Raw genomic sequence first — 19,647 nt, 5'->3', positions numbered from 1 at the left:
GGTTTCGCACTCACACCACTGATCAGAATGTTGCGCTCTCATAAAGCCGCCTCTCAAACAGCTCACGAGACGTACCAAATTGACTACTATGGCGGCATAATAATGTCAATAATCGCGAGAGGGAATGAGATCCTCGCGAGGGTAAATGAGATCCGCGCGAGAGGAAATGAAATGCGGCTTTCGCGCGCGCGCACATTACTTTTGCGCGCAGAATTTCTCTGCTCGCGCGAGCAGGATTGTAACCCGCGAGGAGAAAACTGTGCTTTGAGCGCGCGCAGAATCCCATGTACATCTCATCCCATCATCCATCTCTGCTGCTCGCGGTTAATCTTTTTGGCAGTAGGTGGGCGGATCCAGTCAGCATCATTTCACTACACATGATTGGTTACAGTTCCTGTCCTCTGTAATTGGCTGTACCATTTCACTGTGTGCCAACCGCCAATAAAATCCCATGAAGAGAGATTAAAAATTATTAATTATCACATGTTACTAAAATATTTTGGTCATACAGAATAAAAATTCTATTCATTTTCCACTGAATTATGCGATCTGAAGAGCTCAGATAAACAACATGTTCCCCAAGCTCATGAAAAGTTGCCTTTGTAGAGATACATGGTTCTCAAAGGACAGTGATATTAAGAACAAGATCTTTTTCAATATGATGCATTGCTGTAGATTAAACTACCCAACAGTATGAGCTCAAACATCAAGAGCAGTAAAATGCAACATACACATCAATGCAGCAGTCTTCTTAAACCAGAATTATCAGATATAATAATAATAATAATAATTCATTACATTTATATAGCGCTTTTCTCGGCACTCAAAGCGCTTTACATAGAAGGGGGAATCTCCTCAACCACCAATGTGCAGCATCCACTTGGATGATGCGACGGCAGCCATATTGCGCCAGAACGCCCACCACACACCAGCTTACTGGTGGAGAGGAGACAGTGATGAAGCCAATCAGTATATGGGGATGATTAGGAGGCCATGATGGACAGAGGCCACTGGGCAAATTTGGCCAGGATGCCGGGGTTACACCCCTACTCTTTTTCGAAGGACATCCTGGGATTTTTAATGGCCACAGAGAGTCAGGACCTCGGTTTTACGTCTCATCCGAAGGACGGAATGGTTTAATGGTTTCACATTACACAACTTGACTAGTGACTGACAGGGAACATTTTACTGTACAAAGAGTTTTTACACATCTATTTCTACTTCATACTCAATACTTGCATTCATGTTTTTTAATTTTACAGTGTGATATTACTTTTACTTAAGTAAATTATCTGAATAGTTCTGCCAATGATTACAGCTCATGGAAATCAAAACTCTATATCTCAGAATATTAGAATAAAGAATGTATAGGCTAATACAGAAATATCAACAAGGGAAGAGCCTTTAATCTCTCTTCATGGGATTTTATTGGCGGTTGGCACACAGCGAAATGGTACAGCCAATCACAGAGGACAGGACCAAACCAATCATGTGTAGTGAAATGATGCCGACTGGATCCGCCCACCTACTGCCAAAAAGATTAACCGCGAGCAGCAGAGATGGATGATGGGATGAGATGTACATGGGATTCTGCGCGCGCTCAAAGCACAGTTTTCTCCTCGCGGGTTACAATCCTGCTCGCGCGAGCAGAGAAATTCTGCGCGCAAAAGTAATGTGCGCGCGCGGATCTCATTTCCTCTCGCCAGGATCTCATTCCCTCTCGCGATTATTGACATTATTATGCCGCCATAGTATGACGTAAATAGTTGAGAGAAAAGGCATGTTGTGTAACAGTATATTGGATCTGTGCATTAAAGCGTCATGTTGATAAAAGAAAAGACAGAAAAATCACACTGATAACTTTAATTGCAAGAATTAATCCTCATTTAATTTTTACAACGGAAACCATCCAGTGTTATTTTACATTTGATTACTCTCATAGTATTTCTTACCCGAATACTGGTCGACTCATCATGAAAAACTTAAAGCTGTGTTTGTTTCATTTGTCTCTTCATTCTATTGTATTTATTTGTGCTATCGTTTGCAATTTGTTTAATTTTTTAGTTCAATGATTCCAATAAAGCCTCCTTGTGCTGTGTGTAGCCTAAGTTATTACAACAAAATTAGCCTACCCAAATTATCAACAAAATAGTGAGATAAATTGTCTCTCACACATTTGTTTTGATAATTTTGATAAAAAAAAAAAAATAGATATTCAATACCACGGTGAAAACTGCCATATATATCGTATATATGGCAGTTTTCCCCGTGGTATCAAATACAGATATTTTTCAAGGGATCATATCAAAGTTGGAAATTCCGGTATCGTGACAATTAACACTAATATGTTCAGTGTTAAAAATGTCAGTATTCAAATCTGAGAGAACCGAAAAGACCAGATGTACGTGTAAGAGTTAACTATTTATCTATGATTGGCTGCTTGTGTAGGTTTTCGAACTTGAACTGAGGGTCAAATAAAGGATAGGGGTTTTCCAAAGCAGAGCAAATATCTCTGTGCAGATAATGTCTCTATGAACCACAAGAGGGCAGTCATGTTGTGACTTGTGCAAGATAAACTCTCTCAGGCCATACTGAATCATTCAAAAGCGAATCCCAACTAACCTTTAATACGTGCTTGTCTAATTTTTACATTAGAGGTGCAAAAGTTCTGATAGGATTAATCTTTGTTTTAATTTTTACTTCACAAAGCAGCTGTTTTAACAGTGGTGTGTAGGAGACTTATATATCCACTGTATAAAACTTCATCTCTTCAGATGAACACAAAGGGAATCAATCATGAAACACGAGCAGAATGAATTTGTGGAAACCATTTATAAAGCCTTTGTGACAAATTTTTAGATTCATGAAAGTGGATTCAACGAATTAATTTGCCCATTTTTGTAATCTTTGGTAAGATATTGAGATAAGGTTAAATTCACACATAAATCATTAGATTTTAAGCTATCTGGTCAAATGACCAGGTGGACAAAGACATAGTCCACTGCCGTTAAACCATGCGGCCATTTTAATTGAATAGATGAGATAACCTATGAATCTGAGTGCATCAGGGGTATCAAATTTAAGTTTTTTACAGTATAGGTTGTGTCCACCCTGTTACCTTTCCACCCTTTTCCAACAATTAGCTAATCTAAATAAAATATTGACATCCTTCCATGAGGTGTCCTTCCTTACAGAGCTCAAGAAATGGTTAAATGTCTGTCAGGAGGTCACTCTCTTAAAATGTCAACCCTGTTACCATGATTATACAGTAAACGAAAAGTGGATTTTTGTGAAGTATCTACATTAAATCCTATAGTAAGCGTCTTATAGTTTCAGCTTGGGTACTATAGGTCAAACTATAGATTAGTCAACCATTTCTGAAGGCAAAAGTACACCATATTGCATAACATTGATGACTTGATCACACTTGTACAACTTCATGAATTTCCCAGTTTACTGTATGATTATTAAAGAAACCTTAACTCAACACTCAATGTATCCCTTTATTTATTTGCGCATATTAGACAACCAATTTTACATTTTGATATATGCTTTTAAACCAATGCACAGTATGTAAAATTCAATCCTTGTGTCAAAACATGCCATAACGTTTCTGAAATAAATTAAACAGCAAATCAGCCCAATTTTAGTATCTACAGGCTTTACTGGGCAACGCTGCTATGTTTACAAATCTATATACATGAAATATAACGAGACAAAAGTGCGTGTGAAATCAAAAGACTCAAAGGGGTAAATAAACACTAACAAGTGCTCCTATACTTGAAGTTGAAGCTTTGCATAAATTAACTGAACTTAAACACTGTGACAAACAGAAGTTGGCTTCCGTTCCATGAGTGAAATAAATAAACAGTGAATATCAAACTCACCAGCAGATCCAGAGGCACATGGGATAGAAATGAGGTTCGTACAACCACCGACAAAGTTCTGTGACGACGGTCACATTGCACAGAGACTGAGTTACAGTCAAAGCAGTTTGTGTGTCAATACAGGGTGATGATGACCATGAGATCTTACACAGTAATCACTTTATAACCGTGGAAGTACAGAGTGGCAAATACAGAAACATCCATACATTTTGAAGCCCTAAAAGAGAGGTTGCATTAAGCAGACTGGTGTCCAGCCAGCTGGGCTAATAATTCATTAAAGGGGCTTTTAAAGGTAGGTGAAGTGGTGTTGTAACATGAAGGTTTTCTTGTATTCATTCTAGTTAAACACCTGCTGACCTCCACATTAAGACCCTTTACTGAACATGTAAATCAAGGCTGAGGGGACGTTCATATCTCACACATGCCCCAAACACTCATACAACACACAGTGAGGTTCATCTCAAAGAAAATCCCTTTTCATTCTTTTTAATCGTTTGTATATTTGCTAAACATCTTTTAAATTGTGCGGCTCACTAAAAACACTCACATTGAAGCTGCGGTCCGATTCGGACCCTTGTCGTTTTGCTGGCTTTAAGTGAGAACTCGTGAGAACAAGAGAACCACGCGGGACGCTCACAGGAACGCCCCCCCCCCCCCCCCCACGCCTGACATGTATCTGTCAAGACGCGCTCGAGGCACGTCATCTCAGTCTCTCTTACGCACACACTCACACATTCTCTCTCTCTCTCTCTCTCGAGTGTCCTCTCCATTTCCGCAATGTGTCCGAGCTTGTGTGGAGGTGGAACGTCTGTCACACGCTGAGAGGGAGCATGCCGGGAGGAGACACGGCTCGTGGGGAAGCCATGGCGGTCAGGGCACCAGGGTCCAGTCCATTTATAGTCCTGTGAACAACAGCCACGAGCAAAACATCAATAAACACAAAATACCATTATTTCACCAATAATATTTTCACTAACAGAGGGGGCTGTAAGCTACACGCTACTTTAGCCATGACACACTTAACCTGGACGTGATCAGAGGACACCATTATCGGTTTCATGGTAGTTTGTAGTATGCAAAATGGACATAAGGTTTTCTGGTTTCATGGTAGTAACTAAATTAATACTGTTTATATGTACTACATAACAGGGTTCCACACACACACACGGTGAAAGTATACCGCAAAATGAATAACAAAAAAACAAACAAAAATAAACTAAATTACACTTGCAACAACTACATTTGCAGAAAGCATATAAATAAAAAGCTAAATAATAACCCTAATTATAGAAAAGATCCATTTTCAAAAGCACAAACATAAAATAACATTTGTAGAGTTAAAAAAGCTAAATTACTGTATACAGTATATTTACGGTCTGTGAAAATGAAAACATTAAGTACAATTTAAAAAATATATTTTTAAATAAACATCATAATTATAAATTATTAGAATAATAAATGAAAACCAAAACAATTAAAAAGCAAAATTTACAAAAGCGTGTTGTCCCCATATTTGTAGTTCATATATAATAAGTGAGATTTCAATGATATTTGACCACTGAACTAGGAAATGTCCCTGGTTTACATTTCAGAAATCTGGTTACCTTAATTTAGACATTACTTGGAGAATAAGAACCAAAAAACAATACTACTACTATGACAACAGCAATACAAACACTTACGTCTTGTCAAAATACGTAGTGTGGAGTGAATGAGAGAACTTGGTTGCGTTGCTATTGAGGTTTCCATTTCCTGTGGCGTAACTTTTCCGTGCCGCCTGGTCCTTGGCAAAGTTCCTACAGGCAGCTAGTTTAGACTCAAGAGCCTGCACAAAAACAGACATCCCATGGTTTCCCATCAGTATTTGTATCTCATTTTATTTTGAATCTGTTTGGATACAGGTATCACACAAAAATCTTAGTAAGGATTGAAAGCATTCAGGAATTACCCCGACTTTCCGCAGGAGGTCACCAACGATGTTAAGGGCTGAGATGCGTGCGGATGGTGTGAGGGGAGAGTTTCCATAGCCATTGGTCAACCCTTTGGAAAAAAAACATAAAATAATCAGTCAGACTGTTAAAAGAGTTTGCTAAAATAACATGAATATCAATGGCTAATACAATGTTGATATCATTTACATATAAATTTTACAAATAAAAACAAAAAGAAAATGTTTCTATTTTACAGTATCCACTGAAAAGACTCAGTAGATTTTTTTGAATGGATGCAAAGGAAACCACCTCTACTGTTCATCGGCTAAGAAGTGAGAGTTATTGGTTGATACTAATAAACTCAATGACACAGAACACCAACCTTTGGAAGCAATGAAAGGGTGGTCCATGGTCTTATTCCCTACAGGTGTGGCCGGGAGGGACAGGGACGCTTGCACGGCAGAGTCCGTCTTATCAATGTCTAGGGTGGGAGAGCTGGGGGCCGACATCCTGACATCTGAAGTCCTCTCTCGTACAGCCAACTCTTGCCGCAAGTCTACGTGAACATGCACATGTTGCACTGATAAACCAGAACAAACTGAAATGGAATGTTTTGTTCAATTCTTCAACTTGATAGCATCTGCAAACATATTGATTAGCACAGAAAAACATGTTTGTTTGATAAGTCGGCATTACAAAAACCTGTCCGTGGAGATTTCGGTCTCGATTTCTGCCCAGAATACCTTGACTTCTATTGTAAGTTTACATGGTACACTTCTACAATACAATCCATTCCCAATTGACAAAATCAAGTCCTGTCCTACATGTTTCTTCCTCATTTGATAAATTGCAATTGGGAAGAAAACTTGGTCATAATTTCTGCTTAATCTCCTTGAAAAGCTGAGCAATGAGTTTGTGTCTGCTACATGCCTTTAATTGCAGTGCTGCAATGAGGCGTGTCCCGTAGCAGGGCTTGACATTAACACCCGCAAACCTGCCAAATGCGGGTGGATTTCAGCAGTGGCGTGTAACACAGTCACTCCTACTAGACACTTTGGCGGCTTGAATTTTGGGCTGGGAATATTGTGCGTATTGCACATAATTTTACTCATTCCCACTGATTTTGTGCTCAAAGTGCGCGCACAAAGCCGGCTCTCAGCACTAAATGGAGTTATTTTTCCGCTGCTCATTGCGCTTAAAGTCAAATACACACACAATAATGTCAAAATGCCGGTCTTAACGAGTATTCATGTAAACAGTCAGTTATGTTTTAAGTGAACGTAAACAGTAAAATGGATCCGTGCGTCAGGTCTTAAAGTGATAGCATCCAAACTATGAGATAATATTAAAAATATCTATATGGCAGTCATGTCAAAACTGTGGCCAGTGAAAATGCTGAGTGGCTAGTAACTTTGGAAAACCGAAAGCCACAGTGACTGGTGAGCAAAATGTCAAGCCCTGTAGTAAAGTTTACCTCTAGCTTCATCCTTCAGCCTCTGCACTGAGACCAGGAGTGACTCCTTCTCGTCCAGTTCGCTCTCCAGGAAGGCGTTCCGCTCTATCGCCTGGTTTAGCCTCTGTTCAAAGTCCTCCAGAGATGTGATGGTGGCCCTGCACAAATCCAGACCGTCATTGTAAATATATCTTTAGCACAACACTCGCTCCATGTAGTTTGGTCAGGGTTTGTTGGACATTAGTGACGTGTAAGCTAGTCTTGTCCCATTTCTAAACGGTCTATACAAAACTAGTCTAGCAAATCAGAGCAAAGATAGTTTAGAAAGACAAAACAATGTAGTCGTGTACCTCTTGGCTCTCTCCAGGTCGTCGTTGGCCTGCTCCAGCTCTCTGACATATTTGTGCAGCTGTTCCTTGATGCCACGCGTCTGGACCAGGTCGTCCTCCAGCATGGAGATCTGCTTATAGCTCTGGGCGTACTGCTGTTCCAGTTTATCCTGCAGTCAGGGACACAGGGGAGGCAAAGTCTGAGTCACCAACCCTCATAAACTATTTGAACTTTGACAATGCCTGGTGAGAAAACATATCAGCTATAAATACTAACAAAGAATTCCCCTTAAGACAGGACTACTTTTCCTTTCGTGTTCTTGTATCAAAAGGCAAAACCATATCAAGAGCACATGACACATCTAGACATTCCCGCCTTAAGTACAGAGAGCCCAATCCTATCCGAATCAGAGATGTTCTGGTTCAATAACTGCAGCTCAAACATTGATTTGGAAAATTGCTTATGACATTGGATTTATTTTTATATTGCAGTGGCAAAATGGTGAAAAGTCGGCCTCAGTTTCTTAAAGAGAAAACAATATTTGTTTTACTTGCTTTTGTCTTAATATTTGGTCAACTATCCCTTAAATGAGGAACAGGAAAAGGAGGAATGGCAGTGCACATGGCAACCTTCCCGACTTCTCCTGTAGGTAACCTACTTTATCCACCCCATTTCTTTTAGTCTAAATAAGCATATTGTTTTGGACCATGGTAAAATAATGAGTGTCCTATATTTTCAAAAATGAATGGACGCTTGCAAGGACAGTGGGGCAAAGGCTAGTTCTATGTTTTGGAGAATGTGATCAGTTAATGATCGTGCTTTCTGGGACAGCACAAGCAATCTGTTTAAATGTTATTTGGGTAAGTAGACCTTGCCCAAATATAAGCAAGCGGCATAAATCAAGTGTCTAGCTAAACTCAAGCCATTATCAGGATATTTCTGTCAGGGTCTTAGAGGGACAACTGTGCTATAAGTGAACTTTTCTGCTGAACCATTAGCCGTCTATTTTCTTCCTCTTCATCCGGACACCCAATTACAGCGCACTTGGGATTAACAGAGACCCTCGACAGCTCTCACACTGGGCTCTGCTGCATCACAGCACTGTGGGATGTTCTTGACTGAGCACATGGGCTACACTGCTGATCTTTTAGAGATAAAAGGTGCAGATTAAAGGGGTGTGGAGATATCTCCGTCATTAGGTGCTTTTTTATCCACAGAAGGGCCAAACTGTACACTTTTGTTGCATTTGATTTCCCCAAAGTCCACCTGCTACATACTCTTCATGCTCTCGAACACATCATTAGGTTACTAGTAACTAAATTTGTATTTATTTTTTGCAATTCACATTCTTCTCAGGCTAGGTTTACACTAATCTGGATACAATTGAAAACAGTGTTTTCATTTAAAAACGCTCTCCGTCCACACTAGCGCATCTCATTCATACTGAAACTTCTTACATCCATGTACTGTGCATGAGTAAAACATAATACGCTTCGACGTGTCATTTCTGTCAGGCGTTTATTTACTTTCTGCCTCTTTGATATGTCGCAGCAAATTGTTGTTGCTGTGGCTAAGAAAAAGTTGACATTAATCTTTAACAATGCTATTAAAATGGAGAGCAGCCAAAATAACTGTGGTACGACGTTGTCCACCTTCTTGCTTTAGGATGAATGATTCATATGACTAAAATTGTGTCATCGTCTTCAAAAGCCCCCATTTTCACAGTCCAATGTGAAAAGCGGCGTTTTCATATTTCAGGCGGAGAAAAAAAGATCCATTCTCCAACAAAACGTATTAGTGTGGACAATTGCTTACCGTATTGGAATAAAAATATAATTCTAATATATAACTGTATAACTGAAATACACAAATACTACCATTATGTACATAAAGTACTGGAATATTATAATGATTTCTGAAGGATCATGTGACACTGAAGACTGGAGTAATGATGCTGACAATTCAGCTTTGCATCAGAAATAAATTATATTTTAAAGTTCAAAACCTTTATTATAAATTGTAATATTTCACAATATTATTGTTTTTTTTTCTGTATTTTTGATCAAATAAATGCAGACTTGATGAACATAAGAGACTTCTTTCAGAAACATTGAAAAAAATATTTTTTTTTTATATACATTACAATTTAAATAATTTTTGGCAGTACTGTAATGAGAACTTAGCTGGTAAATGACAATTTATTAAATATATCACATTATATATTAATTTACCATAATAATTCAGACAATAAATGTAACAATGCAAAATATAAATAGTTTGGGGTTGGTAAGACAATGTTTTGGGGGGAAAAGTCTCTTATGCTCACCAAGGCTGCATTTATTTAATAAAAAAAAAAAAAAAAAAAAGTAATATTGTGAAATATTACAATTTAAAATATTTTTTGTAATATATGTTAAAATGTATTTTATTCCTGTGATCAAAACACCATTTCTGTCCTGTGATTTTCAGCACTATTACTTCAGTGTCACATGATCCTTCAGAAATCATTCTAATGATGATTTGATGCTCAAGAAACATTATCATAATGTTGAAAACAGTTTTGCTGCTTCATAATTTTGTGCAAATATTTTTCAGGATTCCTTGATGCAAAGACTGTTCAAAAATACAGCATTTATTTGAAACAGAAATCTTTTATAACATCATAAATGTGTCACTTTTGATCAATTTAATTCGTCCTTGCTGAATAAAAGCAATTTCTTAAAAGAACAAATCTTGATCCCAAACCTTTGAATGCTAGTGTACGTTTTAAAAATGTATCCCAAATAGGCTTCATTTTAAGGAAAATATAATTTACTATGTCCTTCTTTAAGCATGTACTGGAATGAAATATGCCCTAGACATGCTAGACAGGTTTTATGAGATTCTCTCCAATAATGTAATGATTTCTGAACAACCCAATTTCACAGCTTAGTTTCCACAAATGGCCTGGCTGGATTTTTTTGTGTCCTTTCAAAAGAGCGAGGAAATTCCTGCTCTTGTCTACCTTGAGTGTGTCCACCTCGCTCTTCAGCCGCTGGTTCTCGGACTGCAGGTCTCGGATACGGTGCTCAGCCTGACCCAGCTGAGCTTCCAGCTCGGCCTCCAGCTCCCGACTGCCTTCCTGAAACTCCTGCAGCTCCTCCTGAGCGTCATGACAACTGCAGATACGCAAACATATAAAACAATCACACGTCACCAGCCATCTGGAACAGTGGCGGCACATTCATCACATTAACTATGCAATGCAAATTGACACCCAGACTGCAACAAAGAGCTGACACGCTACAAGCATTTAGGCCTTGACAGCTGGTGCTAAATCAGATAATGAATTACAGTCACTCAGGACTGTGGCCATTCAGACTGGAGGTCCTAAAAGTGGTCCAAAAGCGACACCCAGTTAAATCCACGACACTGTGTAACCTAACATACATCACAAAGAAGAATTCAGCAGTTCCTGTTGTTTGATAGTGAGTCTGAGCATGTCATGGCCAGAAATGATGCGGTTGTTGAAAATATCTACTTCATGCATCTGCACTGCCAAATGTTCATTTTGAACTCTTGAAGGTCAGGGGTCAGGGGTCAGAGACTGGCTGGAGATGAATAGTGCGGTCTGGTGGCAGGAAATGAGCTAAGCAGAGTGAATGCAGGGTCCTGGTTGTTTTTAGACTGCGTTTCCGAAGCCATGTGGTGCTGTTTGACATGACACATCCCTTTAACCCTGGTCACTTCCCTCAGGCCTCCTTGTGTAATGTGAAGAGGGAACCTTAAATCTGTCACCTCCTCCCTCCTTCCCTGAAATACCAGACACGTGCGGCCTGCCTCCTCAGCACAAAACACTCACTCCACAACAGGAAGCTGCTCAAATGCACAGTCAGTCCATCTTGGAGGTATTACTCACTACTGTTCAAAAGTTTGAGGGTCAGTAAGTTTTTTTTCAAAAAATAAATTAATACTTTTTATCAGCATTGATACATTAAACTGATCAAAAGTGACGGTAAAGACATTTATAATGTTTCAAAAGATTTCTATTTTAAAATAAAAACAAAACGACCCCAAAGGCACATATAAACCAAGTTAATGTGAGTGGTGTTCTCTCACCAATCATGACGTCAGGGTGTTGTGGGCGGTTGGGTGTTTTGCTTGCGTCTTTTAAGGCTTGATGTTCTGTAAAGTGAGTTAAAAGGCAGACTCATTTGTGTGGCTATTTCCAGGAAAGCATGTTTTGCTCCTTCCTCAGCAGGAAATTCCTGGGATTTGAGAACTTCCTGTGCTCCACCAAGGCTCCGAGACAGTAAAACCACAGCCCAGGAGGAGCATGTGCACATGTTGAAACTGTGTAGGAGTTCAGAGCGAAACAGACAGAGACCACCAGCAGACTCACGGTCAGCATTAGAGCCAGCACCAACTGCCGGCCAGCTCAGTTTTAGATCAGAGACACTCTCCCTCCACTTTTGGTCAAGTCAAGAACACGTTCTGAGCTAAACAACACCTAAACAATACTTTTAAATCCTGCTTTTGCAGATATGTCTCAGTGAATGATTGATGTTGCATTTAAAGTTTATTGCCATACATGTGCTTTAGTATGCAAGTCAACACACCAAAATAAGTGCACTTTAAAACACAAAAAGATTATTAAAACAATTATTTAAGATCTACTACAAGGCAAAACTAAGTTTAAAAGAGTACTTAAACACTGAAAGAAAATTAAATATCTTCAAGTACATTTACGGCTAATTCAAACTGCACCAACATAGATCGACCAACGGCAACAGGTACATTCGTCAGGTTTTGTCGGATCAGTGCGTTTCCCCTGTTAGCGTTGTTTGGTGGCCGTTTTAGCCGAGTGAACGTTAAATCGGCATTTGTCGGGTTGTAGAATGATATATGAAACAAACTTAAGGGTTCAGAGGAGTAGTCTAAGATATGCAGGCAAATCACGTACTTGCATTGAGTGCATTTTGGGCCTGACACTACATATATGCATTTCCCACCACTATTGTTCTTGTGAGAACTAGCACATGCTATTTAATTGATCACATCAACCAATTTCTTCACTTCAAGCACTGTGAAAGGAAATCAAGCTTGACTATAACAGAACCGAGAGCTCAACATCATATTTCAAGCATTACATGTTTTACAAATGACATTGTGAGATGCCCAACACAATAACTGGAACTGTGGAGCATTTCCACAGTGTTTCAGTGCATCTCTTTTGTCAGGAGCAGTGAAAGGCTCAGTGTGTTGTGGCATCTTCTCTGTTTTTCCATGACAAAGTGCTATAGTCATATTTACAGCCATTCACCACCTGCAGGGCTTGTGATTGTAGGTATGACTATGAACACAGAGACAATCGTTACTGCCTCAGCCAGCCAAAGTTTAACTAAAATAATGTGGCTATAAAAAAAAAAATCCAGATTGCTTGTAAACAGTGGACTCCCCATGGCTTTTATGAGAAGGTAAACTGCACAGTTGTAAAAAAGCTCAGCTAGTTGCTATATTTAGGCTGGTAGTTAATGACTTTAGCTTACCTCTTCTTGTATTTGAGAGACAAGCATTTCCAGTAATCGATTTCCTCATCTTTTGAGGAGAATTTTGGCATCATCTCTGTGTCCATGGTAGAGACCTGTAGAAGCAAATGGGAATTAGAGCAGTCCTGAGAGACACACTGAGTCTGTTCATTTGCACCTCCAACTGCAGTTTTGTCCTGGTACAACCCCACAAACAGATCCCAAGGTGTGTGTCCTCATCTGACACAAGGCCAATACATTTTGTTTTGTTCACTAAGCGGTTTGTTTGCAAGCTCACAGTTTTTCAGGTTCAGCCTTTGACATTTTAGATTTTTACACCAGACTAATTTAATTTCAGTCCTATATCGAAAGAGAATTAAGGGATCGCTGAACCAAAAAATGAAAATTATGTCATTCACTCAACCTCATGTCGTTCCAAGCCTCAAAGTTTTGGTTGCAGGACGTTCAGTGGTGGGACAGAAATGTCTCAGTTTTGTTAACTGGTCATTGTTTGGTAAAAGCAAGGACATTCTGTCTAATGTCTCCTAAATAGTGAAAGTAATAGAGGTTTAGAATGAAATGGAGGTGGGAAAAACACAACATTTTCAGTTTGGCATGAAATAAGCCTTCATATAGATCACATGTGAAACCATTTACCACAGTAGGACAACAGAGCAGTCCATCCCTGCTTAAAAGCTTGCTCAGATTAAGATAAATGTTTACAGATATTGCCCTTTTTAAAACATTTAGCACACTTAGACGTTTATGTGCATCCATAAGTCATGTGTGACTAAAACAACGTCTCATTAACATTCTTCATCCTTGTCTTGTTTTGGCAAATCATTTGTTTAGCCAGCACAGATATCCAGTGTTTTTCAGAAACTTTGACTCAATTAATTCCTATCGTAGGTCATTAGTACGTAGGCTAATCGCTCATTAGATCTGACACGATGAACAGCAGTGAGCCGAAGACATCAGTTTCGCTCAGCACAGGGCCTCTAAACTAGTAGCAGATGGACCCGTTCTGCTACTAAAACAGTCCCAAATATTCCACACATCTCTGAATTCTCCGGATTCTCAGCAGTGTCACATGGTGCGACCCAGCGCTTTCCCATACCTTCTACATTCCTGTTGCAAATGACTAGGCATACAATTGGGCACATTTAAATAGTAAGTGAAACTATCGCACTCCCTCATTATTGTAAATATGTAAGTACAACAAGCAAACTAACATCAGGTTTCAAACTTCTGACTTAAGATTTCAATGATCATACTTGAAGTCGGCATGAAACAGAAGTTGTGATAGTCTTTTCTTGCCTATTCTTGTGACGTATATCCGAGTGAAACAGATTCTTGAACTAGAAAAAAAATTTAGTACAGGACTTGATTTTGTCCATCAGTAGCCTAATTGATTAGATGGTTGCGGTTTCCTATTGGTGGATGTGTGTGACATGTTGATCCCGCCCTCAGGCCAGTAAACACATCATCAGAGAAGAGATGAGATGTCGCAGCAAAAGGGAAGGGAAGTTATTTTGATTAAATATTATGGATTAATTGTTTATAATAATGCAATATTTAGAGATTGGACGATTTTAACGATAAAGATTAGGCTATTATGTTTGATTCATCAACCAATAGTTTTTAAAATGGACACTGATTGAAAACAAACATAACACATAAAATAGTACTGAACTTTTTAATATAAACAATATTAATAAATATTAATATATTAATTATAGCCTACCTTGATCATTTGTTAGTTGATCGTTAGTGCATTAAGTAATGTCAAGAGATACAACTTTAAAAAGTAAAAATTTATTAGTTTATGATGAAAATTAGTTAATTCATTAGCCTTAGTTAACCTCAACTTACAAATGGACACTTATTGTAAAGTGTTACAATCATATAAATCCAAACAGTCATGCTCAAAGATGGCCATCTTTAAATATCTACACAAAGGCCACAGCATCGAAGTGTATGGAAGCTTGTTTCCACCACAAAAAAAAAAAAGATAATTGCAACTTTTTATCTCACAATTGCGAGTCTACATCAGAATTGCGAGACAAAGTCGCAATTGCGTGTTATAAAGTCAGAATTCTGCAAAATCACGCAATTCTGACTTTATAACACGCAATTGCGACTTTATATCATGCAATTCTGACTTTATATCTCCCAATTGCGTATTATAAAGTCGCAATTGCGAGAAAAAAAGTCAGAATTCTGACTTTAGCCTATAAGACGCAATTGCGACTTTATTTCACGCAATTCTGACTTTATATCTCGAAATTCTGAGAAATAAAGTCAGAATTGCGAGATGTAAACTCGCAATTGTGAGATAAAAAGTCGCAATTATCTCTTAAAATGTTTTATTCTGTGGCGGAAACAAGCTTCCATAGAAGTGTCCCGCTCTGTGCTGAGGGCAGTTTCACGTGTCAAAACAAACACCACGAGGCGTCAGTGATAGTTTTTATTTCACCTCTAGAGGTCTCTCTCGCACTGTATAATGACAGCGCACCCTTCTCATTCGCTGCAGCAATGGATGCAACCAGGATAAACTATGGGTATGGATTTTTTCCGATAACCGGTTGTTCAAGCAATCGGTTATCGGTGCCGATTAATCGGCAAAATAATCAATCGGTCAACCTCTAGCAATATTCCACAACAAAAGAATTGTCCATTTTGATTTCATGGTGACTTAGGCTATAGTATTAATGTTTTTTCCAATCCATTTATGTCTGTTCCAGCCCTGGATGTCACAATTTTAAAATTACTTTCTTTAGTGATGGGGACGAGACCACCTATGCCGAGTCCGAGTCAAGACCGAGACTTTTTGAATGGTCGAGTCCGAGTCGAGACCGAGTACGTTGGTTTTCAAATTCAGTCGAGTCCGAGTCAAGACCGAGTCTTTGAGGAAGCAAGTCCGAGTCGAGACCGAGTCTTTAGGAGTCGAGACCAAGACCATAAAAACATGTCAGTTTTCATATTCATGATTTAATATCACCCCAGTTAATAATCAACAGTTAGGCCTACAGACTAAGCTAGATTGGGAATTGTTTAGAGGAGCAGTCTTAAAGGCCATGTTGCAGGTTAACAACCACTGTCGATTATCACTCATAATATGTATATCATTTTTAAAATGTCCCAAAAATGGCCTTAAAGCCTAGTTTTTTTACGTTTTTGGTATTAACGTTTTTTTTACGCAACTCGGTGATGACGTCACGTTGGGGAGAAGTGGAGGAAAGGTAGCCTCAGCCTAGTATTATGGTGCGTTCAAAGTCATCTCGTATAGATCGTATTTACGAGTTGAATGCCACCACAATGTCGTAAATACTTAATAATTAAATGCATGGTCCGAGGAGAATGAGTGGAGAGTTGGTGAAGTGTTCTGGTGAGTTGCTATCATTTAACAACGCAGCAATGAGCACTGGAGCTAGTCTACGAGCAGCAGTGCACAATAACGACACTTTTTTTTTCTTTTCATCTAGAAATAGAAGGCATCATGCTAGCTATATGGGTGTTTCTAAGCGTTTATCTCTTCCTCCGGTGAAAATGTTGTTGCAAACGTAGCCGCCGCATGTCTGTCGCTGTGTTTGGCAGGTGCTTGTCTTGGCGCCGGCGGTGCCGTCCCATGGAAACTGCGCTGGAAAGCTTGTGCTGTAGGGAAGTGAGTGTGTTTTGGTCGCTGGTCGAGGAGCTCACCTCGCACCAGATGTGACGTGCCTCACTCAGCATCCAGAGTTTTTACACCCAGCACAAACAGTAGTTCACCATTGTCAATCTACCTAACGTTATATATTTCTATATATTTATCTATCTAGCTGCTAGCTATCTATGCTATTGCTAACGTTATGCTATCTGGCTGTCTGCCTACCTCTCTATACTAGCCTATCTATCTATCTATTTATCTGTCTGTCTATCTATATCTATTTATTTATCTATAATCTGCGCTAACGTTATCTGAATACTCTCGTCTGCTACTCGTCTCTCTAGTCACTCTCAATGCGGGCCGCGGGCTTTGGTAAATTCTCTCCCCAACGTGACGTAATGGCATTGTGGGGGAAAGGAGAGTCGTTGCAAACCGCTCTACTTTTTCGTATTATATTCCGCTTTGTGATACCCAACGACATAAAATACAATGGATAACAGTTTAAATGTTTATTACCAACAAGTAAATAGCACAAATTCGATGAAAAAAAAAAACCTGCAACACGGCCTTTAACGTCTTAATATGGACTATGTTTTTACTATCATTAAAAAAATCCCTACCACATGCATCATCTTCTGCCTATTTTTCTAAACTGCTTCAACAATGCTGCTCTGTCATCAACATGTTAAGCCCACCCTGACTTTTTTAATCATAGTTAGGACATGCAGAGCAAATTAAATTTTTCTAGTGGTATGTATTCTAGTGGACTAGTGATGGGGACGAGACCGCCTATGCCGAGTCCGAGTCAAGACCGAGTCTTTGAAGGGTCGAGTCCGAGTCAAGACCGAGTCTTTGAAGGAACAAGTCCGAGTCGAGTCCGAGAAAGCAGAAATCGGTCTCGAGACCGGACTCGAGTACTACATCACTAACTTTCTTTGAGGTTATGTCTAACTTTACATTTAAAATGCTACACATCATTAACTTGAGAGTAGGTGGCTGTACAGAGTCAAATGATAAAAAAGGGCAAACTATAAATTGAATAAATATTTGACCTGTGAAAACAGTTTCATGCTGAACACAGTAGTGTTGTTGGGTATGTTCTTTAGAGACTCAACAAATGGTGCCATTTATTGGTTGGACTTGATATTAAACAACAGATTGAGCAGAAAAGTACAACTATTCATTTTAAAAATAATCAGAAATGTCCCTCTAATTTAATGAAACAGCATGCTAAAGAAATCACACCTGTCCTGTACAAAACAATCAATGTGTTTTTTTGTTTTTTTTAAACTAGCCTACGTAGCAGAATTTGGCTCCAATGGGATTCACTCTCCTGAAGGCAGTCGAAGCTGATGTCATTACAATTGTTGTCATTTGTAATGTCTTAAGCCGCCACGCAGAGTTCCTCACCCCTCCCAAACTGACTCCTGACAGCGAGGCCATCTGTCCGGCCACAGAGCGCCTGTCCCGCACCCCAGGACAGTGGGATGGTTCCTGTCTAATGCGATGCTTTCCGCAACCTACACTCTGTGCCAGTGACTTACACACAGTCAGACTAGAGGATAGGCCAGAAAAGGATGACATTATTCCCAAAATCACAATCCACCACACCATATCCTGCTGAGTAATGCACTATAAACATGTGCCATATCCTAAATGATTTGGGGATGAAATCTGTACTTCCATTGAGTTATCTGAACTGCTTTCAAGTAGCATCACTGTCAATATAGTCTACTTTTCTTTTCTTTTTTACCAATACTTAGTAGGCTATATCACTTTTTTTTTTTTTTGGTATGACAAGACTGAAATGACATTAGAAATCTAATCAAACCCAATGTCACAAACCTGTGAACACGAGCACAAACATTGCTGCATTTACATTAAAATGTACAATTAATATTTGTATAGATGTGCAAGACATAACTTTAATAGCCTATTTATCATGAATGTTATACTGCAAGACAAATGACAACAGATGAAAGAACCTTATCATATAATCTAAACAGTAAATAATCCAAACACAATGTTCATGTATTTCTAACAAATATCTGTGTGAAGATGTGCATGACTTGTCAAACAAATGCTAAATTTGTTTAGCTAAGGTTAAGACGTAAGACCAATGAGGTCATATTACCAAATCAGAAGACGACCAGGGGTCAACACTCAATATAAAACCAACAATGAGCCCGAAAATTAATATTAAACATTAGCAAAAATACGCACCGTTGATTCGTTGAGAATCGAAAACCGCACGTGAATCATTTCGGTTGATGTTTCTCCCGGCAGGCCAGCGGATTTGACCAACGTTTAAAAATAAAACCCAACACAGACTATTATATACCATTAAAATCATTACTATCACAACTCAATAAGCTGTGGTTTAAATTCCTCACGATATGAATCGTTAAAGGCGTTTTGACTGTACGCCAGAAGAAACCGGCACTTGAAAAAAAAACAATCATGTTTCAACAACTGTTGGTCTTCAGTGGCCAGAGAATGACAGCTTAAGATAACAGTCTGATTAAATTATAAAGCCTTTCATTTCATTAGCGCCCTTTGAGTGGGATTTGTTATCATAAATGAAAGCATAAAGGTCATGAAACCGTACCTTCTCATGTCCTATTCCTGAGGTCTGCGGACAGGATCGGCTTCGTCTCCCCTGAGCTCGAGCGTCGGCTGATACAAATGCCAACGCGACTCCTGATTTCCCTCTTCAACTTCCGGTAAGATGACGGCACCGCGTCTTTGCGTCATTCTAACGTCAGTGAAACGCTCGCAAGGCGCGTTCTTGTTTATGAGGTACAGACTGTACATTAAATAGTAGTAAAGGTCCTCTGAATCTGAAACTGACGCGATCAGCGCGTATGGGTGCTTTTAAAACGGGGAAAGATCA

General features: G+C 39.1%; 1 protein-coding gene across 1 annotated transcript; it reads right to left on the bottom strand.

The window, feature by feature from the left end:
* Window positions 1-3,489: 3,489 nt before the first annotated feature.
* On the bottom strand, window positions 3,490-19,520 carry ndel1b (nudE neurodevelopment protein 1-like 1b). Its single transcript, XM_081354879.1, has 9 exons — window positions 19,363-19,520; window positions 13,130-13,224; window positions 10,606-10,759; window positions 7,622-7,770; window positions 7,293-7,429; window positions 6,201-6,374; window positions 5,836-5,927; window positions 5,570-5,712; window positions 3,490-4,789 (listed from the first exon to the last, which is right to left on the bottom strand). Exons 2-9 carry the CDS (start codon window positions 13,213-13,215, stop codon window positions 4,699-4,701), a joined length of 1,026 nt encoding a protein of 341 aa, XP_081211005.1. The 5' UTR covers window positions 13,216-13,224; window positions 19,363-19,520; the 3' UTR covers window positions 3,490-4,698.
* Window positions 19,521-19,647: the final 127 nt, after the last annotated feature.

This window comes from Scardinius erythrophthalmus (genome assembly GCF_964197995.2).
Source record: "Scardinius erythrophthalmus genome assembly, chromosome: 1".
NCBI classification, from domain to species: domain Eukaryota; kingdom Metazoa; phylum Chordata; class Actinopteri; order Cypriniformes; family Leuciscidae; genus Scardinius; species Scardinius erythrophthalmus.
This window is presented reverse-complemented; position numbering and strand designations above follow the sequence as displayed.